This window comes from Salvelinus fontinalis, unplaced genomic scaffold (genome assembly GCF_029448725.1).
Source record: "Salvelinus fontinalis isolate EN_2023a unplaced genomic scaffold, ASM2944872v1 scaffold_0043, whole genome shotgun sequence".
NCBI classification, from domain to species: Eukaryota; Metazoa; Chordata; class Actinopteri; order Salmoniformes; family Salmonidae; genus Salvelinus; species Salvelinus fontinalis.
This window is the reverse complement of record NW_026600252.1, coordinates 516,520-541,879: the sequence shown is the minus strand read 5'-3', so window position 1 is coordinate 541,879 and position 25,360 is coordinate 516,520. Positions and strand designations below refer to the sequence as shown.

The window sequence follows — 25,360 nt, the reverse complement described above, 5'->3', positions numbered from 1 at the left end:
ATGTGATAGTGATAGCATCTGTGACCTGGCTGAATCTCCATTCTTTAAATTTTGACTGTTGAAATATCCGTCAGTTTTACACCGAAACTAAGGGTGGCAGAACTTTGAAACACTTGCAATTGTGCAAGAGTTTTGCAAGCAGAAAAAAACAGTGATTTGAAAACATGGCTGTTGAGGCGAACAGCGTGACCCTCCTGCAGTTTCTCAAGAAAATAGAACTGATGAAACAGGGTGCAGAAGCTCGTGTATATCGGGGACGTTTTTGGGCAGGCCGACCATTGTAAAATAAAGGTTTCCTAAATTGTATAGGTACCCGGTGCTGGATGAAAAACTCACACATCGCAGAACCATGCAAGAGGTGCTCTCAATACTTCGCTGTTGAGTGACTGCTGGGGATCTACATGGTTTCAAATCATGAAATAAATTGAAGTTGCAGAGCTGCACCGCACTGCAGAGGTGTTGCCATGGTGTCTTTGTGAGCTGGACAACTGTGAAATACTTCCAATTTACAGGATGTTGATGATTGCAAGGTCTATATGATACGTATTCTATCTTATTTATATGAGGTCATACATATCAAATAATAGATTTAAGCAAAATGGCCCAAGGTATTGTGGTATATGGCCAATATACCACGGCTAAGGACTGTACCTGCATACAGCCCTTAACCGTGGTATATTGGCCATATACACCAAAGTCCGAGGTGCCTTATTGCATTATATACTGGTTACCAACGTAAAAAATAATAAATGTTTTGTCATACCCGTGGTATACGGTGTCTAATATTAGTGTTTAATATTCCTCTCTCTCTCTCTCGGTTCCTCTCTCTCACCCTCTTTCTCTCTCTCCAGGCATATCTGCACCAGTCATCTACTTTGTAGACTACGCCTCCCACTGCATCATTCTTGAAGACATTGTGGGCTACATCACCGTCAGAGACCACATTGCCTCCACGCAGCTCTCCTCCACCCAGAAAATCCCAGAGGACCGCCTGGAACAGCTCGCTGAGAAGATGGGTCGGATTCTGGCCAAAATGCATGAGGACGTCGTCCATGGAGACTTGACCACGTCCAACATGCTGCTGAAGCTCAGAGTGGAGAGACAGAGCTGGTCTTCATAGACTTTGGCCTGAGCTACATATCGGCCTTGCCCGAGGACAAGGGAGTGGACATGTACGTGCTGGAGAAAGTTTTCCTGAGCACCCTCCCCAACACAGAGGTTCTGTTCGAGAAGCTGCTGAAGGCCTACGCAGCCTCGTCCAAGAAGCCCCACGTCGTTGTCAATAAGCTTGACAAAGTTCGGGTGAGTGGGAGAAAGAGGTCGATGGTCTGTTAAAGGGAACCTATGAGATTGTTTGTACCAATGCATTTACAAACCTGGTGCGGCAGGGTAGCCTAGTGGTTAGAGCGTTGGAATAGTAACCGAGAGGTTGGAAGTTCAAATCCCCGAGCTGACAAGGTACAAATCTATCATTCTGCCCCTGAACAGGCAGTTAACCCACTGTTCCTAGGCCGTCATTGAAAATACGATTTTTTCTTAATTGACTTTCCTAGTTAAAAAAAGAAAAAGAAAAAAGAAAAGGACATGGCCCGTTTGGCACTGATTTGTTAAGTGTTCTATTCGATATTTAGATGGTAGCATATAGGCATAGACAGTGGAGAAGCTGTTGCCCCGACAATATTATGTTACTACAAATATTTGTTATTGAAATAAAAGACCCTTGGCTTTATTGGTTTGTGTTTTTTCCTGACATAATAATATACGCTATTTAGCAGACTCGTTCATCCAAAGTGACTCACAGTCATGCATTCTAAGGATGGGTGGTGGATCAAACCCACTATTCTGGTGTTGCAAGCACTATGCCCTACCTACTGAACTACAGAGGACCACTTCTTTCACTGGTTAATTCAATGTGATGAGAATCTAGAATGAGGTTCTTCATTCTGCCCCACACGGTGTGCAGGCAGGCAATGATTTCTCAATCCAATTTCTATTGTGCCTTTCTGATGGCCCACAATCATATTCCTTGTTATGTAAGGAAGGCCTTACTTGGGATCTTTTATGAGCTTTCCTGTTTCAATTGGAGCTGGGAAATCACATGACTGAGATAGGCGTGTAATTGTTTACTTTCAGAATTGCTCTCCAGTCCTGTCACGGTAAACATCCCAACCAAACGTGAATCCCAATGAATAGGAGCTGGGATTTTAACAATGTCTATATGAGGAAAAACACTCAGTATTTTGATTGTCATTGCAATTTCACTAGGGTTTTCTTAGAAGTAGAGCAAACAAGCAAGCAAACAACAGTATTTGTCTTGGCTATGAACCAAGTTCAGTTTTCAGTTTCTATTAGTGTTGTATTACTAAAGCTCTCAGGTTGGATGGGGAGCGTCGCTGCACAGCTATTTTCAGGTATCTCCAGAGATGTTTGAATGGGTTCAAGTCTTGGCTGGGCCACATAAGGACATTCAGAGACTTGTCCCGAAGCCACTCCTGCGAGGTCTTGGCTATGTGCTTAGGGTCGTTGTCCTGTTGGAAGGTGAACCTTCGCCCCAGTCTGAGGTCCTGAGCGCTCTGGAGCAGGTTTTCAGCAAGGATCTCTCTGTACTTTGCTCCATTCATCTCTCCCTCAATCCTGACTAGTCTCCCAGTCCCTGCAGCTGAAAAACATCCCCACAGCATGATGATGCTGACACCAACATGCTTCACCGTAGGTATGGTGCCAGGTTTTCTCCAGATGTGACGCTTGGTATTCAGGCCAAAGAGTTCAATCTTGGTTTCATCAGACCAGAGAATCTTGTTTCTCATGGTCTGAGCGTCCTTTAGATGCCTTTTGGCAAACTCCAAGTGGGCTGCAATGTATGTGCCTTTTAACTGGGGGACCTTATATACACAGGTGTGTGCATTTCCACATCATATCCAATCAATGGAATTTACTACAGGTGGACTCCAATCAAGTTGTAGAAACATCTCAAGGATGATCAATGGAAACAGGATGCACCTGAGTATAATTTTGAGTCTCATAGCAAAGGGTCTGAATACTTTTGTAAATAAGTTATTTTTGTTCTTTATTTGCAAAAATGTCTAAACTTGTTTTTCGCTTTGTCATTATGGGGTATAGTGTGTAGATTGAGATGATTAAATATTTAAGACATTTTAGAATAAGGCTGTAACGTAACAAAATGTGGAAAAAGTCAAAGGGTCTGAATAAGTCCAGCTACTCCCTACCTGTTTCTGTAAATTCTCTTCCATTTTGTGCCTAATGAATAGGACCCATGTGTCTTCTTCAACAGGCACCCCTATGAATGTGATATTCATCAAGTGTGAGCCACTACGCCCTCTGCAGGATGAGGAGTGCACGCTCTACCTCTGCGTCCTGAACAAGTGTCGGTCAGCTGGTCTAAGGACAGACAGAGGGTCCCTGCTGGCCAGGTCTTCAACTCACCGCCCAGCCTGAATGTCAACGGCCTGTACTCTATGTGGAGCTTCCTCAAACTGAGTCCCACCACAGGGGACTACGTCTCAGAGTTCAGGTGCCGTGGAGAGAGTGTTCACACTGTCAGATATCATAGGCACATAATAATAATAATTTTGTGAGCGCTTATATTTGTCCTATTTCACGCATGTACAAGTGTGTATTATACCAATGTGTGAATAGGAAATGTTTTTTGTTTTTTCCCCCCCTGAGACAACCCTCGGAGAGTGCGGTCACAGGCCATAGGCCTAGTGTATACTCAGGTTGTACAAAGCATTTGACACAATGGTTGTGATACAATAGTTGTGTGATGTCTGCAAAAACACCAGTTGTATCACAACCATTGTGAAAATGTGTTGTACATCAGTTGTTCAACCGGAGTACGAAGGTATAGTCAAAGGATGTATAGAAGGATATTACAGCTCAAGTTTGTAGCATTATGTAGTTCATTTTGTACGTTCAGTAGTTTGATGTCTTTATACTTGTTTTTGTTTATTTAATTCGCTCTATTCATCCTCAAAAGATGGGAAATGTTGACGTCAGTCTGAGTGCTGATCTATGATCAGATGATCCAAAAGGCTAAACTGATCCTAGATCAGCACTTAATGAATACGGGCCCTGATCACTGAAAAGATGTCCTGCTTTGTTGATAGAGAATTACAGTCAGTGTTAGTTACTCGTAATTCTCTTGTTGCTAGACAGTCTACTATGGCACAAGGCGAGGCCCAGATGCAGACACAGGAGGCAGATGGTTGGAGTCTTACAATGTTTATTAATCCAAAAGTAGGCAAGAGAATGGTCGTGGACAGGGAAAAGGTCAAAACCAGATCATAGTCCTGTGGCAGACAGGCTCGTGGTCAAGGCAGCCAGAATGGTCAGGCAAGCGGGTATAGGGTCCAGAAACAGGCAAGGGTCAAAACCGTGAGGACTAGAAAAAGGAGAATAGCAAAAAGCAGGAGAATGGAAAAACGCTGGTTGACTTGGATGAACTGTCACAGAGACAGGAAACACAGGAATAAATACACTGGGGAAAATCAGCGACACCTGGAGGGGGTGGAGACAATCACAAGGACGGGTGAAACAGATCAGGGCGTGACACAGTCATAGTATGTAGTATATATTATATAGTATATGTAGTATATATTTTTTATTTAACCTTGATTTAACTAGGGAAGTCAGTTAAGAACAAATTCTTATTTGCAATGACGGCCTACTGGGGAACAGTGGGTTACCTGCCTTGCTCAGGGAAGAACGACAGATTTGTACCTTGTCATCTCGGGGATTCGATCCAACAACCTTTCGGTTACTGGCCCAACGCTCTAATCACTAGGCTACATGCCGCCCCAAATATAACTTACAGTTGCACCAAACATTTGTAATAAACTTTATTTTTTATTTATCGTACAAGACTTTATAAACAGTTGTGGTTCAATGGGAACTGAAGCAGGTTCCATAAGCAGACTCTCATCACAACTATAGCTTACAGAAGGTTTTGGTCTCAGAATGAAATTAAATACTTATGATACATTTTCATCAATATCACAATGGCAGTGTTCATCTATAAACCATCATGCTCCGATCAAGTGCATCAACATTTTTCCATTTCTTTGTATTTGCGGTCATAACTGAGCTTGAGGATATCATTCTAATTATGTCATATTTACTAAATATCCGGTAACATTTTGTGGTATGTGAATATAACATAATGTATGTTCATTTGGAACTGAACCTTAGGCCTAAATGCAAAGCATAAATTGCAAAAACATACCTAGATGGCTTGTAGAGGCCTATATTTAAAAACAAATTACGCTGGGTTTTTGTTGTAGATACTGTACATGCATTTCAAAATATACTTAAGTTACTTCAGTAAGCATTATTGATTCAGTCAATTACATTCATACATTCAATCTCCAAGACACGAACATTATAAGATAACACAAATATTTGGCAGAAGCATGAATCATTTAAGTAGATTGTGGATCGCTTTCCAAAAACTTATTTTTCAAACACTGATTACCAAGCTCTCTTATTTTGTGATGATTTCAATTCAACAATTCAAAATACACAAACATTTACAGATATGTAAGGCATTGGAAGGCATAGCAGCTTACTACAATATCAAATAATGTAAGGATAAACCTATGCAAATTCAATTACTACTGAACAGTGTTGGCTACAATTAAATAAGCATCTGTAAGACTGTAAAGTTTGAGGGTATAGGTGCAAACAAAACCGTTACCGAAAATCATGTCACCAAATGTCATACTAAGCAGCTTCTTCAAACACAAAAGATGAATCAATGCTTTTGAAAATAAAAATTCAACTCAGATATCAAGCAATAATTGTAAGTGCTAAATATTTGTGGGCCAAATATATCATTGGTTGAACAATATTTTTTTCATTCTCCTTACACCACTTGGAGTGGAGAGGGTCAGGACTGGTCAGATTCGTTGTTTGAGTCTATTGTTAACCCAACATTTCCCATAATGCAGGAATATAACATCCATAGACATACAGTGGCAAGAAAAAGTATGTGAACCCTTTGGAAATACCTGGATTTCTGCATAAATTGGTGATAAAATCTGATCTTCATCCAGGTCACAACAGACAAACACAGTCTGCTTAAATGAATAACACACAAACAATTATACATTATCATGTCTTTATTGAACACACCATATAAACATTCACAGTGCAGGATGGAAAAAGTATGTGAACTCTTGGATTTAATAACTGGTTGACCCTCCTTTGGCAGCAATAACCTCAACCAAACGTTTTCTGTAGTTGCGGATCAGACCTGCACAAAGGTCAGGAGGAATTTTGGACCATTCCTCTTTACAAAACTGTTTCAGTTCAGCAATATTCTTGGGATGTCTGGTGTGAATTGCTTTCTTGAGGTCATGCCACAGCATCTCAATCGGGTTGAGGTCAGGACTCTGACTGGGCCACTCCAGAAGGCATATTTTCTTCTGTTGAAGCCATTCTGTTGTTGATTTACGTCTGTGTTTTGAGTCATTGTCCTGTTGCATCACCCAACTTCTGTTGAGCTTCAATTGGAGAACAGATAGCCTAACATTCTCCTGCAAAATGTCTTGATTAACTTAGAAATTAATTTGTCCGTTGATGATAGCAAGTTGTCCAGGCCCAAACAACTCAACTGTAGTTTCATCAGTCTACAGAATATTTTGCCAGTAACGCTGTGGAACATCTAGATGCACTTTTGCAAACTTCAGATGTGCAGCAATGTTTTTTTTGGACAGCAGTGGCTTCTTCCGTGGTGTCCTCCCATGAACACCATTCTTGTTTAGTGTTTTACATATTGTAGACTCGTCAACAGAGATGTTAGCATGTTCCAGAGATTTCTGTAAGTCTTTAGCTGACACTCTAGGATCCTTCTTAACCTCATTGAGCATTCTGCGCTGTGCTCTTGCAGTCATCTTTGTAGGACGGCCACTCCTAGGGAGAGTAGCAACAGTGCTGAACTTTCTCCATTTATAGACACTTTGTTCTACTGTGGAGTGATGAACGTCAAGGCTTTTAGAGATACTTTTGTAACCTTTTCCAGCTTTATGCAAGTCAACAATTCTTAATCTTTTGTCTTCTGAATTCTCTCTTGTTCGGGGCATGGTTCACATCAGGCAATGCTTCTTGTGAATAGCAAACTCACATTTTGTGAGGGTTTTTTATAGGGCAAGGCAGCTCTAACCAACATCTCCAATATCGTCTCATTGATTGGACTCCAGGTTAGCTGACTCCTGACTCCAATTAGCTTTTGGAGAAGTCATTAGCCTAGGGGTTCACATACTTTTCCCAACCTACACTGTGAATGTTTAAATGATGTATTCAATATAGACAAAAAAAATACAATAATTTGTGTGTTATTAGTTTAAGCACACTATGTTTGTCTATTGTTGTAACTTAGATGAAGATCAGATCAAATTTGATGACCAATTTATGCAGAAATCCAGGTAATTACAAAGGGTTCACATACTTTTCTTGCCATGAGATAAATGACAATTTTTTTTTTTTTAAATGAAAGATGTTCCTTTAACATGAAGGTCAACTATCCCTGCGTTTGGTCCCAAATTGCACAAAATGTAAAATGTACCAATACAAGGCTGGAGATTTAACACCAGGTTCATGTGTGAATCTATCTATTGTAATAGATCTAAAACGCTAACTAAAGAGATATTTTTATGAAAAACCATCAACATCTAATACACAAAACAACACAGTCCATTTTGACTGTAAATCACGTGAAATGTACAGTAGGCAATAAGGTCAATGTTTATGTAAAACGTAAAAAAACGAAGCAAAATCAGGAATCAAGATAAGGAAAGTGAAAGAAGAATACTGCATTAGCGGAAAACTTTTCAGCTAAAGTCCCGGTTGATGAGTATCATGGGGGCGACCAGGGTCCAGACATAGAGGGTGAGACACACCCAACTGGAGCTGATCTTCACCCAAACCGCCGGCCACTTGCTGGTCATGGCATTGTATTCTGCATCAGGACTGTGTCAGAAAAAAGTAAGATTTCTATATTAATATCTGAACAAATGTAATGGTGTGAATAAGATAAATATCTATGGTTGAAGTATTGCGTTGCAGCATTGCTGTGTTGCTTTGCGGTCACTTTCATGTTAGAGAGCTAGAGCTGCCTTGTGTTGTGTGAGAGAGTTTAAATATAAATGTTGAACTATAAAATATGTGAAGAGGCGACTCCGGGATGCTGGCCTTCTAGGCTGAGTTGCAAAGAATAAGCCATATCTCAGACTGGCCAATAAAAAGAAAAGATTAAGATGGGCAAAAGCAGCTCTGCCTAGAAGCTGCCAGTCGCCTCTTCACTTTTGACGTTGAGACGGGTGTTAAGCGGATACTATTTAATGAAGCTGCCAGTTGAGGACTTGTGAGGCATCTGTTTCTCAAACTAGACACTCTAATGTACTTGTCCTCTTGCTCAGACGTGCACCGGGGCCTCCCTCCCCTCTTTCTATTCTGGTTAGAGCTAGTTTGCTATGTTCTGTGAAGGGAGTAGTACACACTATTGTACGAGATCTTCAGTTTCTTGGCAATATCTCATGGAATAGCCTTCATTTCTCAGAACAAGAATAGACTGACGAGTTTCAGAAGAAAGGTCCTTGTTTCTGGCCATTTTGAGCCTGTAATCGAACCCACAAATGCTGATGCTCCAGATCCTCAACTAGTCTAAAGAAGGCCAGTTTTATTGCTTCTTTAAGCAGGACAACAGTTTTCAGCTGTGCTAACATAATTGCAAAAGGGTTTTCTAATGATCAATTAGCCTTTTAAAATTATAAACTCGGATTAGCTAACACAGCGTGCCATTGGAACACAGGAGTGATGGTTGCTGATAATGGGCCTCTGAACGCCAATGTAGATATTCCATAAGAAATCAACCGTTGCCAGCTACAATAGTCATTTACAACATTAACAATGCCTACACTGTATTTCTGATCAATTTGATGTTATTTTAATGGACAGAAAATTTGCTTTTCTTTCAAAAACAAGGACATTTGTAAGTGTCCCCAAACTTTTGAACGGTAGTGTATATACTGTATTCTATACTATTCTACTGTATCTTAGTCTATGCCGCTCTGACATTGCTCATCCATATATTTATATATTCTTAATTCCATTCCTTTACTTAGATTTGTGTGTATTGGGTATATGTTGTGAAATTGTTAGATATTGTTTGTTAGATATTGCTGCACTGTCGGAACTAGAAGCACAAGCATTTCGCTACACCCGCAATACCAACTGCTGAACACGTGTATGTGACCAATAACATTTTATTTAATTTTATTTGGAAGTCAACTTCACTTCAATCCAAATCTGCATAACCAAACTTGACACCATGGCTGTGTCTGAAAATGTTACTAGCTGTCAAATCCTTGCTTCCTCCGTCCTTATTTCCTCAATTACTTTTAAAGCTCATTGGAGAAGGAAGTGTGAGGGAGGGACCTTGGATCCTCTCCAACGTCTGTCAAGAACAAATCCTCAAGGGGGAATTAAGGAAACAAGGACAAAGGAAGCTAGGACTTGACAGCTAGTAACGTTTTCAGACGTAGCACTTCACAATGTTGGTAATCTGTGTAGTTTGGCCTTACTGACCTATACCAGTTGGTGAGAGTCATCATGATGTAGAGCGAAGCCAGGAAGAGCATGAAGTGGAAGAAGGAATAGCTGTACTGGACGATGTCCCTCTCGTTGTCCTCCACACGGCTGGGTCCCTTCCTCTCCGTACCCGTCCCTCCCACCTCCTCGTCCGGTGTGCCCGCGTTACTCTCCTCCAGGGTCACCGTGTCGTTGGAGGCCATGGTCAACTTGTTCACCTGGCTAGTGTTGGACGAGCGGATGCTACAAGGACGTGAGCATTTATAATCATTTTAAGAATTACAATGCATGAGAAATTTGAACATTTAAAATAACTTTGAAAGCATTTATAAGCATTTGTAAATATTTATAAGCATTTATAATTATTCAATAAAGTTATAATGAAGTATAACCAAAGGTATTAGATTAAAAAGTCACAATCATGGATTGGATTGATAAAGCACTTTTCAGAATGCTCAAACTGCAAACTGATATTCTAATTTCATGAACGGGGGGGGGGGGGGGGGGGGGTCACCAGTCACCAGTCACCAGTCACCAGTCACCAGTCACCAAATCCACTGATACTGTGTAGCAACAACAAATTGACATTACTTATATTTCCCAAACCACTATGTGCTATAGCTGTACCAAGGTCTGCCTTGCTGACCAATCATACCTGGAGTAGAGGATGCATAGGACGAAGATGGCCAATCCCACGATGCTCTGGGCGTCCCACCACTGCAGATAGGGAGAGGACAGGATGGGCTCCTCGGTGCCGATGATCACCACGGCCGTCTGGTTCTCAATCTGCAGAGGGGCCAGCGTGGGCACCAGTGTCTGCTGGAAGATGCTCAGCAGGCTGGGGTTGCATGTCCGGTCTAAGAGGGGAATTCAAAATATATATATGTATATTTTTTCTTATTATTTCTTTTGTTTATATTTTAATATTAATAATTACTTTTTTAAGACGGGGTGGTGACTTTTGAGTTTAACTCGAGCTGAACAAATACATTTGCAATTAGCGTGGAGAATGGCGATGTGTTTGCAATTCATGGGCAAATGTTTCAAAGGATGTCAGTCTGACTGAGAAGTTATTTGATTGTTCCCAATAATTATGAATATGATTGCATTTAAACGGTTAGATATATGAACTGTTCATTTATTTGGTATTAATGAATAATGAACATAGATGAACAAGTCAGGGAGGGAGTGCTGTTAGGGCAGCAGCTTGTGTAGCAGTGGCTCTGACCAGGCTCGTTGGTCATGGCAGACCAGGTCAGATACATGGTGTACATGGTCATGATGGAGGACTGGAGTAGACCAGATCGGGGCTGGGATTCCTAAAAAAAAAAACAAAGTAACTGTGATTTACAAAGGGATACCAAACATAATGGAAATGCTGTCTGACTAGGCCTCAGTGGGGGTTTCTACACGTAGCAAAGGGAGGATGGACCAATAAAAAACAACAATAAAAACATATTTAAAAATCCTCCTTGTAATATATATATATATATATATTTTTAAATACTGTTAACCGCCACAAGTTTTTAAATCATCAGCCGCTACTGATTAGGGCCCGGAATTGTTCTTGACCACATGATATTTTAGGATATACTTTACCTGTACTAGGCCCACTGTGACATTCACAGCCATTTTTGATCATTTAAATTAGGCTGTGGCTGCACCTTGCATCACAAAGTTGGTCACAACTCAGAATCAACTGAATGTGAGTTGAAATTTAGTTTAGGCTCGTCTCTCCACTAGATGCGCACTGACTCTTGCAAATGGGTGGCAGGTAGCATAGTGGTTCGAGCATTGGGCCAGTAACCTAAAAGGTTGCTAGTTCAAATCCCTAAGCTGACAAGGTGAAAAATCTGTTGATGTGCTCTTGACCAAGGCACTTAAGCTTAATTGCTCCAGGGTTGCCGTTGATAATAGCAGACCCTTGTTGTGACTACACTCTCTGACGGTGTCTCAGGGAGAGTTGGGATATCCAATACACCCTTGTACAGTCGTGGCCAAAAGTTTTGAGAATGACACAAATATTTATTTCCACAAAGTTTGCTGCTTCAGTGTCTTTAGATATTTTGGTCAGATGTTACTATGGAATACTGAAGTATAATTACAAGCATTTCATATGTGTCAAAGGCTTTTATTGACAATTACATGAAGTTGTAATATTAAAGAGTCAATATTTGTAGTGTTGACCCTTCTTTTTCAAGACCTCTGCTGTCAATTAACTTCTAGGCCACATCCCATTCTTGCATAATCAATGCTTGGAGTTTGTCAGAATTTGTGGGTTTTTGTTTGTCTACCCGCCTCTTGAGGATTGACCACAAGTTCTCAATGGGATTAAGGTCTGGGGAGTTTCCTGGCCATGGACACAAAATATTGATGTTTTGTTCCCCGAACCACTTAGTTATCACTTTTGCCTTATGGCAAGGTGCTCCATCATGTTGGAAAATGCATTGTTCGTCACCAAACTGATCCTGGATGGTTGGGAGAAGTTGCACTCGGAGGACGTGTTGGTACCATTCTTTATTCATGGCTGTGTTCTTAGGCAAAATTGTGAGTGAGCCCACTCCCTTGACTGAGAAGCAGCCCCACACTTGAATAGTCTCAGGATGCTTTACTGTTGGCATGACACAGGACTGATGGTAGTGCTCACCTTGTCTTCTCCGGACAAGCTTTTTTCCGGATGCCCCAAACAATCGGAAAGGGGATTCATCAGAGAAAATGACTTTACCCCAGTCCTTAGCAGTCCAATCCCTGTACCTTTTGCAGAATATCAGTCTGTCCCTGATATCTTTCCTGGAGAGAAGTGGCTTCCTTGCTGCCTTTGACACCAGGCCATCCTCCAAAAGTCTTCGCCTCACTGTGCGTGCAGACGCACTCACACCTGCCTGCTGCCATTCATGAGCAAGCTCTGTACTGGTGGTGCCCCGATCCCGCAGCTGAATCAACTTTAGGAGACGGTCCTGGCGCTTGCTGGACTTTCTTGGGCGCCTTGAAGCCTTCTTCACAACAATTGAACCGCCCTCCTTAAAGTTATTGATGATCCGATAAATGGTTGATTTAGGTGCAATCTTACTGGCAGCAATATCCTTGCCTGTGAAGCCCTTTTTGTGCAAAGCAATGATGACGGCACATGTTTCCTTGCAGGTAACCATGGTTGACAGAGGAAGAACAATGATTCCAAGCACTCCCTCCTTTTGAAGATTCCAGTCTGTTATTCAAACTCAATCAGAATGACAGAGTGATCTCCAGCCTTGTCCTCGTCAACACTCACACCTGTGTTAACGAGAGAATCACTGACATGATGTCAGCTGGTCCTTTTGTAGCAGGGCTGAAATGCAGTGGAAATGTTTTTTTGGGGATTCAGTTCATTTGCATGGCAAAGAGGGTTTGCAATTAATTGCAATTAATTGCAACTTTGCAATTAATTGCAATTCATCTGATCACTCTTCATAACATTCTGGAGTATATGCAAATTGCCATCATGCAAACTGAGGCAGCAGACTTTGTGAAAATTAATATTTGTGACATTCTCAAAACTTTTGGCCACGACGGTACATGTGTGAAATAGGCCAAATATAAGCACCCACCAAATCAGTGAGCATTCTTTGTGTCAATGGTGTGCCCTTTGTTGGTCAATGTTCATCAATTTCCCGTTAAATATATACTCAGTATTGAAGTTACCGTTAATCCCTGCATTTCCCAATGATCTAGAATGTTTGGTTATGGTGACTTCTGCTAATTCATTGAATATAATATTAATCATTTACCATTCTCATTCTCGTAGTGGACACGTTGTTTGGAGCAATCAATAACTGCGCAACACTTTTGATGGAGAAGCTTAGGTTTATTTAATTCTATTTACCAGTTTTCTGTCAATTTCTTAATTATCTTTGTTTGGAGCATGTCTGGTTTCTCTGTTTTGTCTAATGTTGTGTGAGCGCATGCGCTTAAGCGCGCATAGATGTATACCTGGCCTGCGTGCCAGGATAGGTTTGGCTTATGGTATTTACAGTGCCATTAGAAAGTATTCATACCCCTTGACTTCTTCCACATTTTGTTGTGTTACAGCCTGAATTCAAAATGGATTACATTTATTATTTTCCACACCCATCCACACACAATACCCCATAATGACAAAGTTAAAACATGTTTTTAGAATTTTGGGCAAATTTATTGAAATAGAAATACAGAAATATCTCATTTACATAAGTTTTCACAGCCCTGAGTCAATACATGTTAGAATCACCATTGGGAGCGATTCCATCTTTGACTCTTTTTGGGTAAGTCTCTGAGAGCTATGCACACCCGGATTGTACAATATTTGCCCATTATTCTTTTCAAAATCCTTCAAACTCTGTCAAATTGGTTGTTGATCATTGCTCGACAACCATTTTCAAGTCTTGCCATAGATTTTCAAACCGATTTAAGTCAAAACTGTAACTTGGTCACTCAGAAACATTCATTGTCTTCTTGGTAAGCAACTCCTGTGTAGATTTGGCCTTGTGTTTTAGGTTATTTTACTGCAGAAAGGTGAATTCATCTCCCAGTGTCTGGTGGAAAGCCGACTGAACCAGCTTTTCCTCTAGGATTTTGCCTGTGCTTAACTCCACTACGTTTCTTTTTTATCCTGAAAAATTCCCCAGTCCTTAACGATTGCAAGCATACCCATAACATGATGCAGCCACCACTATGCTTGAAAGTATAGAGAGCGGCACTCAACAATGTGTTGTATTGTATTTCCCCCTGGTTTACTGACCCCTGCCTGCCTTGACCTGTCTATTGCCTGCCCCTGTTGGAATATTCAACTATTGTTTATTCGAAGTGGTCTGCATCTGGGTCTTACCTTCATACCTGATATGTGCATTTGTAGTGACTGAGTGTATTGATACACCATCCAAAGTGTAATTAATATCTTCCCCATGCTCAAAGGGATATCCCACTCAATGTTAGCTTTTTTTTTCTTCCAATAGGTACCCTTCTTTGCCAGGCATTTGAAAACCTCCCTGGTCTTTGTGGTTGAATTTGTATTTGAAATTCACTGAGGGACCTTAAATATAATTACTTGTGTGGGTTACAGGGATGAGGTAGTCATTCAAAAATCATGGTAAACACTATTATTGAACAATTAAAGGAGAGCCACACACTCTAGGAGCTCAGATGCAATAATTGAATAACCAACGTTTCGACAGACAAGCAGTCTTCATCAGGGTATATAACGCTATTATTGCACAAAGAGTGAGTCCATGCAACTTATTATGCGACTTGTTAAGCACATTTTTACTCTTGAACGTATTTAGGCTTTCCATAACAAAGGGTTGAATACTTATTGACTCAAGTCATTTCAGCTTTTCATTTTTGTACAAATGACATTGTGATGTATTGTGTGGTAGGCCAGTGACAAAATAATCTACATTTTAAATTCAGGCTGTAACAAAACAAAATGTGTAAAAAGTCAAGGGGTGTGAATACTTTCTGAAGGCACTGTGAGTGCCCGCTTGGGTATGTTCCGGTCAGTTCTGTTTGACGATTCGTTTGGGGAGGATGCAACTGAGTGTAGTAGACCCCACCTGTTTCTTTATGCTTAGGACAGGTTATGTCTGATAGGAGGCTTTTTTCTTTTTGAATACTAACATTTTGAAGTCAGATATTTGTAAATATATCAACTTGTGAAATGACCACCGTCATCACCATCGCTGTCTAAATAAATACAACACTAATTTCCACCTCTACCTCCTTGCCTCATACTGATTATTTTGTCCTTGCGACTGCTATAAGGTCCCTATTTTACACTCTAATAGTCCTACCTGTTCTATACAGTACCTTTGGAGCAATTTCATAAAATGAAATGATGAATATCGAACGTTGAACATTGAATGAGCGTTGAAAGAGGGCTCACCTGTACTCTGGGCATGACAGACACAACAGAGGCTACGGCACAGAGGAGCAAGTTGAAGCCGATGAAGAACTTGTTGAGTAGACAGCCCTCTGGCCGAGTGTAGAACATGTACATCAGGATGATGACGATAAAGGCCATGACGTAGTTGAGTCCAGTTACAGCGAGCAAGGCTAGAGACGAGAGGATAGACCAAATCAGATTCAAGTTGCATTGTTATTATAAAGCCGTACAGATTCTGTCTAAGAGCATTATACAGAGTGTGAGCACTATTGACACCTGCACTTGCTGTATGTTACGGTTACCATTTATTTAGCTGGTATTTACTCTTTTAGATTCATTCAAATAATTACTGTTATGTGCTATTTGGTACCAGGTAGTTACCAATTGTGTTGATTTGATATCACTTACTTAAAAACAAAAAATTGTGAATACTTGCTAAAACATCAAATCAAACCTCCCATCAGCATTCTTAATCCCCAAAACATCAATAATTTGGCTAATCATAATGACTGTTTGAGTGTGTGTGTGTGTGTGTTTATGTTCTTTCACCCCCTCTTTCATTTTACTGCTTTACTGTTTATTAAGTGTGTTGCGATCGTAAGTGGATTTTAAAGTGGATTTGATTTGCCAGGAAGACTCACCTGCGTACCAGCCCCTGGAGTTCCCTCTCTCCATGTTGTCCACCCAGGATTCATTCCAGGAGTGGGCAAAGTCCACCAGCAGAACCAGCTGGATCAGGATGAAGCAGAACGCCCCACAGGTACCCACCACAAACCACGCTACACGCACACACACACACACACACACACACACACACACACACACACACACACACACACACACACACACACACACACACACACACACACACACACACACACCATATGACACTTTTTTTTAATTACATTTTTTTTAGCACCTTTTCCTCCCCAATTTCGTGATATCCAATTGCAATCCAAATACGATCTTGTCTCATTGCTGCAACTCCCCAACGGGCTCGGGAGAGGCGATTGTTGAGTCACGCGTCCTCCGAAACATGATCCACCAAACCACGCTCCTTAACATCCACCTACTCAACCCGGAATCCAGCCGCACCAATGTTTCGGAGGTAACGCAGCTCAACTGATGACCGAAGTCAGCCTGCAGGCGCCCGGCCCAACAGAAGGAGTCGCTAGAGCGCGATGAGCCAAGTAAAGCCCCCACGGCCAAACGCTCCCCTAACCCGGACGACGCTGGGCCAATTGTTCGCCGCCCTATGGGACTCCCGGTCACGGCCGGTTGTGACACAGCCTGGGAAACAACCCGGGTCTGTAGTGATGCCAATCGGGAGGCCCTCATCATTATATTACACTTCAATCAACAAGCAGTTCCTAAAAATATTACTATTACTTATTACATGATTATCATTGTGTATATCAATAATTAATAGTGTTGATATTACACTACATTGTAATATCAAAGACTAATAGTATATCACTCATATATGCTGATTGTGCATGGTATGCATGGTCAAAGGCTGCATTGATAAATCATAATAATATAACAATATAAAACTATCACATCACAAACTATGACTGAAAGGATTTAAATTGTGTCAATCTTACTGCGAGTAAAAGGCCCTTCAGGAATGTAAAAGGCACCGACAGTCACGGCAACCATGGCAGCCACCTTAAAGAACCAAAACCTGTGGGGGGAGAGTGAGGTCATTTATCAACTAATAAATATACGTGAATAGGCTTATGATGTCTTGCTGTTACGGAAAACTCTAGTTCAGTTATTCTCCTCGGGTTCCTCGGCACGGTGGCCTGAAGAACGTTAGCTCAGTGACCCGTTGTGTATGAGATTATTTCACTAATATTGCCCTTGGTTGCAGCAGTGAGATAATCATATGACTGAAAGTCTTACCAGTCCCCCATTATGAGAATTGTTAAGTTACAAGCAGTGTACATGCTTTTTTTGAGGTAGCACATTACAATCGTACCAGGGTTGAACATTGCAGATTTGGGAACTGATATATATATTTTACCTTTATTTAACTAGGCAAGTCAGTTAAAGAACAAATTCTTATTTTCAATGACGGCCTAGGAACAGTGGGTTAACTTCCTTGTTCAGGGGCAGAACGACAGATTTTTACATTGTCAGCTCGGGGATTTGATCTTGTAACCTCTCAGTTACTAGTCCAACGCTCTAACCAATAGGCTACCCTGCCGCCCCATAAACACCTTAATTGGAACGCAGTGGCTGTACAGTAACATGCTATACATGACGTAAGAGCTCTGGCTCTGCGCTGCACAGCGCTGCGTGAGTTTTGACTGACAGACGTTCTGAACATGAGCCTCTCACGCGACAAGAGTTTGCCCCCATCCCTCCTGCTAGTTTGGCAAACTTGCACATACTTGATTGTCTGTAAATGCTGGGAAGTTCTGTAAATTAAGGAGGACAATGTATTTTGATAGATGAGACGTTGAGGATTATAATAAATACCGCTTTGATGTCATACAAGCAAGCCAAACAGCCGTGAGTCCAAACGTGCACTTCACATTTACATATCATAAAACTCATGTCATATACTGTAGTGTCAACGTTTATGATCACTATGTTCGATGTACAGTTACAAGATAACATGGTGTTATACCATTGGTTGTTCTGAACAGAATGAGCCTATGTTTTTCTATTGTGAAGAAAATCATTACTCCTTTCTATGGGCACCAAAATGAAGATCTGTTTCCATTAATTACATTGTGAAAGCCTAAAGGTGTAATTCCGTATTGTATAATTTAGCGACTCATGTTGGCAATAGACCAGGCTTTCAAATGACGCCCATGTGAACCAGAATGCGATTTCTAATGGACCGTTTTTGGATTGTGTAAACAACATCAGTAATTGTGTGAGAGCGGGGATGAAGGGTTGTGTTCCAAACAAAACAACTACAAGTGTGCTTGCTCTGGTTCCTCAACGGCAGGAGTAGGAGAGCAAAATAAAAAATAAAAAATGTAAAGTTGAAGATTCTTCTTTGAGTCATAGAAGTGCATTGAAATGACTTAGGAACTGTGCACACTTTGGAGATGCGTGTGGCCACTTGGAGACACCAGTTAGTCCTCTCACGCTAACCCTTGTAATGTTTTTTTGTCTTATGTTGCTCCTACCCCACATTTTCCAGGAATATTCCATAACATGTTACTGAATATATACAGAGTATTTTCACATTTGAAATGAGGTGAAAAGTACAGTAAATGTCAAATGAACACAAAATCAACAGTATAATGTTTGGATTCAGTCTCGTGTCAGGTGAACTGTTGTGTCCTCACCTTTGGTCTAATCATTTTACCATAATCTCAAACGGTTCCCTTTCCACTGCTACCATGGTTATGCATAGGCTTTCCATATTTCTTCAGTAAGAAACATTTCAATTCAGCCCTATCCATTAAGACCAATTACCACAAGTGTAAAAGGTTCATGATAAAGGCTATTCAACGAAATACTGACTTTAAAGTCAAAGTTGGCATTTAAGTTTCATTACATGTAGTAATAAGTAGCATGTAGGCCCTTTTTTTTTTTTTGAGGGGTGCGTTGCGTTATGGGGTGGTTACCCGTTGTGGATGGCGGAGCGCGGGTCTCGACTGTTCTTCACGTTGATCATGATCAGAGCGAACGCCAGGAAACACATGCTCATTCCGAAGCACACCCGGTACACGGCTTTATAGCCCACTAGGATCGTACAGTTGATGTTTCCATTGATGCCTGCTCCGTCTTCACAGAACCCAGGAATCTACAGGCACAGACGAACATAGGCAAAAACCATTTAGGTAAGTCTTATCTACTGTCAATTTCCATAGTCTGGCTGTGCGATTCTGCATTCAATAACGTAACATTTTTGCTATGGTACTGTAAATCAACCACAAGTTGGCTACTATCAGTACTGTACCACAAAAGTTTCACAATTTATAAGTAACCAACCATTGTCATTCAACATTCCCATTTGGAATGAATACATGTCAATGTTTAAATTTAGACAGAGTTGCAATGTTAATGCAACCTTAACATACAGTAAGGTTGCATTGGAAGTTGCAACTCTGTGTGTAGGCCCCCACCGTTTTAAGTACGTGTGACTTGACTCTTTCCACCAATAGCCCCCCCCATGTATATGTAACGGATGTGAAATGGCTAGCTAGTTAGCGGGTACGCGCTAGTAGCGTTTCAATCAGTTACGTCACTTGCTCTGAAACCTAGAAGTAGTGTTGCCCCTTGCTCTGCAAGGGCCGTGGCCTTTGTGGAGCGATGGGTAACGATGCTTCGTGGGCGACCGTTGTTGATGTGTGCAGAGGGTCCCTGGTTCTCGCCCGTGTCGGGGCGAGAGGACGGTTTAAAGTTATACTGTTAAATATACAAGCATTATTAAAGTAACAAATTATCATTCACCATATACACAAACATCTACTATGACACAACATGATTCATCATCTCCATAACACCTCCACACACACACACACACACAGACAGGAAGTGTGTGTGTGTGAATTTAATTGATTGGCCTGTCTCCTACCTTTTTTAGCTGCTCGTCCACTCCTGGTGACAGCATGATGCAGGCTATAATGGTCCCTAGCAACAGGATGAAGGCGTAGATGACTCGCGTTACCGTGGAGTTCTTGCTCTGGGGACAACATCTGCACAACAAGCATGACGCACTGCTACACAGACACGGCACCTAGAGGGAAAGAGAGGAGGGAAAACCATTGTCAAACGTTCCTGTGAGGTTGTAGATAGAGGGGGAAACCATTGTCAAACGTTCCTGTGAGGTTGTAGATAGAGGGGGAAATCATTGTCAAACGTTCCTGTGAGGTTGTAGATAGAGGGGAAAACCATTGTCAAACGTTCCTGTGAGGTTGTAGATGGAGGGGGAAATCATTGCCAAACGTTCCTGTGAGGTTGTAGATAGAGGGGGAAATCATTGTCAAACGTTCCTGTGAGGTTGTAGATAGAGGGGAAAACCATTGTCAAACGTTCCTGTGAGGTTGTAGATGGAGGGGGAAATCATTGCCAAACGTTCCTATGAGGTTGTAGATGGAGGGGGAAACCATTGCCAAACGTTCCTGTGAGGTTGTAGATAGAGGGGAAAACCATTGTCAAACGTTCCTATGAGGTTGTAGATGGAGGGGGAAATCATTGTCAAACGTTCCTATGAGGTTGTAGATGGAGGGGGAAATCATTGCCAAACGTTCCTATGAGGTTGTAGATGGAGGGGGAAATCATTGTCAAACGTTCCTGTGAGGTTGTAGATAGAGGGGGGGAAATCATTGCCAAACGTTCCCCTAACATTGTAGGTCAGCTAGGGACAAGCCAGAGTCAGTGCAGACACTCAAGTGGACTGATTAACAGCAATGTGGTAGTAGGCCCGAACCTAATCCAAACGCAATAAAAAACAAGTCAACAACTGTCTTTTTGACTGTGGGGGTAAAACCAGGTGTACTTAGGAGAAGTTGAGATATTGCTGTTACTTACTTATTCAACCAAGACAGAGAAACAACAGACATGTCTAATCCACCACAACAGTGATACAACAGCGGTACAGTAACCACTACAAAGGCATGAAGGCATTGTACCTCTAAGACACCTGACTCCGTGGAGCCCTAGGTAGCCTACTAGCTTGTAAACAACGTAATACCCCAGGCAGACAGACAAGGTCAGCTTAGCCATGGGTAGCCGGAATATGGGCAAGCCGGCGAGACAAATCTTTTACACATGACTGATGAGGCCATCCTGTGGTTAACATGAACTTGACCTGCTTTAGCTGGGTCAATATGGAGAAGAATCAGGAATCACAGGTTGACTGTCTACTAGCTAGACAGTTACAATGGAGGTCGGAAGACATTGGATTAGGCTTGTTGTTGTATGCGTTTGTCTCAATCCAAATACTACCCCCTCCAGCAAAGCCTAAATTCATATGTCTAGCGGCATGTACTAGAGTAGCTACTGAACGACCTGGCCTACTAATGTTTTTGAAACTATTCATGGCAACGTTGTGTATTTGGTTGCTTGGCCTACACTTATTAGTTGGGCCTGAGACAAAGTACGACTGTATAACTTATCTCTGAGCTGCGCCCAATGCAGGACAAACGCCCTTTTGTCCTCTTGTTGTTACATCATGACATATTTTGCTCTAGTCTCTAGTCTAGGAGACTGTATGAGATGACCAGAGATACATGTATTACATGTAGACTATTATATGTACGGTATGACATGTGGACTATTATATGTACGTTATGACATGTGGACTATTATATGTACGTTATTCCATGTAGACTATTATATGTACGTTATGACATGTAAACTATTATATGTACGTTATGACATGTGGACTATTATATGTACGTTATTCCATGTAGACTATTATATGTACGTTATTCCATGTAGACTATTATATGTACGTTATGACATGTAAACTATTATATGTACGGTATGACATGTAGACTATTATATGTACGTTATGACATGTGGACTATTATATGTACGTTATTCCATGTAGACTATTATATGTACGTTATTCCATGTAGACTATTATATGTACGTTATGACATGTAGACTATTATATGTACGTTATTCCATGTAGACTATTATATGTACGTTATTCCATGTAGACTATTATATGTACGTTATGACATGTAGACTATTATATGTACGTTATTCCATGTAGACTATTATATGTACGTTATGACATGTAGACTATTATATGTACGTTATTCCATGTAGACTATTATATGTACGTTATGACATGTAGACTATTATATGTACGTTATTCCATGTAGACTATTATATGTACGTTATGACATGTAGACTATTATATGTACGTTATTCCATGTAGACTATTATATGTACGTTATTCCATGTAGACTATTATATGTACGTTATTACATGTAGACTATTATATGTACGTTATTCCATGTAGACTATTATATGTACGTTATGACATGTAGACTATTATATGTACGTTATTCCATGTAGACTATTATATGTACGTTATTCCATGTAGACTATTATATGTACGTTATTCCATGTAGACTATTATATGTTCGTTATTCCATGTAGACTATTATATGTACGTTATGACATCTAGGTTATATTGCTCCACATAGATATTATGGCAACAGTTTAAGCATGCCATTGTCTTTGTTTTTGGACTAGGACAAGGCAGCAAGCACTGTTAATCCAATTAATCATGAGTAGAGCAGATGGCTACTAGTAGCATGATTAACCCTTTAGGACTTACAGTAGCCCCATACTATGGGTGTATTGTGGGCTACTTGGGGGAGGCAAATAGTTTATGTTTCCCTTTGCCCTATGAAAATGTATGTTCTAGTCTATAACGTGAACACATATTGAGACCTGACATTTGTGGAGACCAGAGCAAAAGCAGAGGCAAATCAAAACCTTGTTTTTCACACAAGCAGATACATAACCAAGTCCTAGTCAATCACATAGGCTACCACCATTCGCTAGTTCATGTAATTCGTTTCGAGATGAGTGACAGGCGTTTGCGCCTCATGATTCTGACCTGTTGCTTACGTCACATCATCCTGACAACCTTGTATGAGCTCAGTCGAAGATTGAGATACTAAGCCATTCTTTATGTTTGTCACATATGTCAACCTGGTTCTTGTGCACAAATATGTTCGTGATATCATATGAGAAGAAACGTACCCAGCTTGCGACAGAAAAGGCCGCCAAAACAGCTCCCATAATATTCCAGTTTCGGCACAGGAGTGCCCACAATCTATAGCGCTTTTCTTCCAGTAACGGCACTCGTTACTTTTCTGTCCCTCCAGGTTGAATTGTCAATGTAGATACAATTAGAGTACCAACTTTTGAAAATTGTAAATATTTTAATTAAACGATTTTGTTGTAGTGTCGTACAAGCGAGCCCTACTTCTTCAACTCGCGCAATCTTCTATGCGTTCTTGCTTGGTGCAATCTGGGATACTTGGGACGTACACACCCTAAACACTAACCTTAACCATTATCCTAACCTGAGCCATAACCCTTACCTAACCCAAACCTTAACCTTTACTTTAACCGTTATAGATGTCAACTTCAATGGGGTGACGTCAGAGTATGGACCCCCAAAGGATCCCGCATAGCAAGTGGCGTGCTTTCTTTGCGGTGAATTATTTTTTACTATGCGTAACACAGGATGATGTCATTACGTTAACATCAGTACAGCCGATGCAACGTCGATGCTGCTGAGGCTGTGAATTCGAAAGTCATTTTACTTTAGAGGGAACCTTGTTGCAATCGGAATCATCCCGTAATGCTGTCTGTCATTGGTGTAAAATCAAACGTTTGAATTCCAACTTCAACATACAGTTTAAGCTACAGTTGACGTTTTATTTAGTAACCTACACAAACACAAATCTGTCATTAATAAAATGTAAATATGAATGAAGCTTTCCTCTGTGGAGGTTAACTGTCAGATGTAATTTACACGATCTTGATTAAATATATTGTAGACCTAATAAAGCTTCCATTCAAAGTCCCATGAGAAAACAACAACAATATAAAAAAACATATGTTGTCATCTTTAGGATGACATGTTAGCCTTCATGAACCCAAAGCATACATTGGTAACAGTTCATTTGAACTGTACGTCATAACATGGTCATAAACATGACATAACAAATGTCAAAACCTGTCATGACATCTTATGTGACAAGGCTGTGTCATTTTGTAATCGTTATAACAGAAGTAATTACATAAGTTGACAAAACAATACTACTTACACACTTAAGTCATTTTATGCCAATATTATGACACTGTTATGACGTTCAGTTCATAAAAAGTGTTACTCATAGCTACAGTGCATTCGGAAAGTATTCAGACCCCTTGACTTTTTACATATTTTGTTACGTTACAGCCTTATTCTAAAATTTATTAAATCGTTTTTTCCCCTCATCAATCTACACCAAATTTCCCATAATGACAAAGCAAAAACTGTTTTTTTGAAATGTTTGCAAATGTATAAAAAAAAACGGAAATATCACATTTACATAATAACTATTCAGACCCTTTACTCAGTACTTTGTTGAAGCACCTTTCGCAGCGATTACAGCCGCGAGACTTTTTGGGTATGACGCTACAAGCTTGGCACACCTGTACTTGGGGAGTTTCTCCCATTCTTCTCTGAAGATCCTCTCAAGCTCTGTCAGGTTCGACGGGGAGCGTCGCTGCACAGCTATTTTCAGGTCTCTCCAGAGATGTTTGATCGGCTTCAAGTCCGGGATCTGGCTGTGCAATTCAAGAACATTCATAGACTTGTCCCGAAGCCACTCCTGCCGTTGTCTTTGCTGTGTGCTTAGGGTCATTGTCCTGTTGGAAGGTGAACCTTCGTCCCAGTCTGAGGTCCTGAGCACTCTGGATCAGGTTTTCATCAATGATCTCTCTGTACTTTGCTCCATTCATCTTTCCCTCAATCCTGACTAGTCTAGTGTTTCCAAACTTCTTCCATTGAAGAATGATGGAGGCCCCTGTGTTCTTGGGGACCTTCAATGCTGCAGAAATGTTTTGGTAGCCTTCCCCAGACCTGTAGCTCGACACAATCCTGTCTCGGAGCTCTACAGACAGTTCATTCAACCTCATGGCTTGGTTTTGGTTCTGACATGCACTGTCAACTGTGGGACCTTATATAGACAGGCCTTCCCAAATCATCTCCAATCAATTGAATTTACCACAGGTGGACCCCAATCATGATGTAGAAACATCTTAAGGATGATCAATGGAAACAGGATGCACCTGAGCTCAATTTCGATCTGAATACTTATGTAAATAATGTATTTCTGTTTTTTTATTTGTAATAAATTTGCAACAATTTCT

General features: G+C 40.9%; 1 protein-coding gene and 1 pseudogene across 1 annotated transcript; one reads left to right on the top strand and one right to left on the bottom strand.

Annotated features, from left to right (window-relative positions):
* Nucleotides 1-79: 79 nt before the first annotated feature.
* Nucleotides 80-1,682, top strand: LOC129842475 (EKC/KEOPS complex subunit TP53RK-like; annotated as a pseudogene).
* Nucleotides 1,683-4,844: 3,162 nt separating this feature from the next.
* On the bottom strand, nucleotides 4,845-23,656 carry LOC129842479 (serine incorporator 1-like). The gene is made up of 10 exons (XM_055911041.1): nucleotides 23,195-23,656; nucleotides 20,043-20,204; nucleotides 19,090-19,268; nucleotides 17,104-17,183; nucleotides 16,141-16,278; nucleotides 15,500-15,669; nucleotides 10,835-10,925; nucleotides 10,262-10,463; nucleotides 9,604-9,849; nucleotides 4,845-7,986 (listed from the first exon to the last, which is right to left on the bottom strand). Exons 1-10 carry the CDS (start codon nucleotides 23,231-23,233, stop codon nucleotides 7,848-7,850), a joined length of 1,446 nt encoding a protein of 481 aa, XP_055767016.1. The 5' UTR covers nucleotides 23,234-23,656; the 3' UTR covers nucleotides 4,845-7,847.
* Nucleotides 23,657-25,360: the final 1,704 nt, after the last annotated feature.

What these genes read in the sequence shown, in the direction of transcription:
- LOC129842479 (XM_055911041.1), bottom strand. Translation starts at nt 23,233, where the DNA reads ATGGGAGCTGTTTTGGCGGCCTTTTCTGTCGCAAGCTGG. An exon ending in CGCTCCGCCATCCACAACGG is followed by an intron (nt 17,184 to 19,089) that starts GTAACCACCCCA and finishes CTCCCCCCACAG; the next exon opens with GTTTTGGTTCTTTAAGGTGG. An exon ending in CTATGCATCCTCTACTCCAG is followed by an intron (nt 9,850 to 10,261) that starts GTATGATTGGTC and finishes ACGTCCTTGTAG; the next exon opens with CATCCGCTCGTCCAACACTA.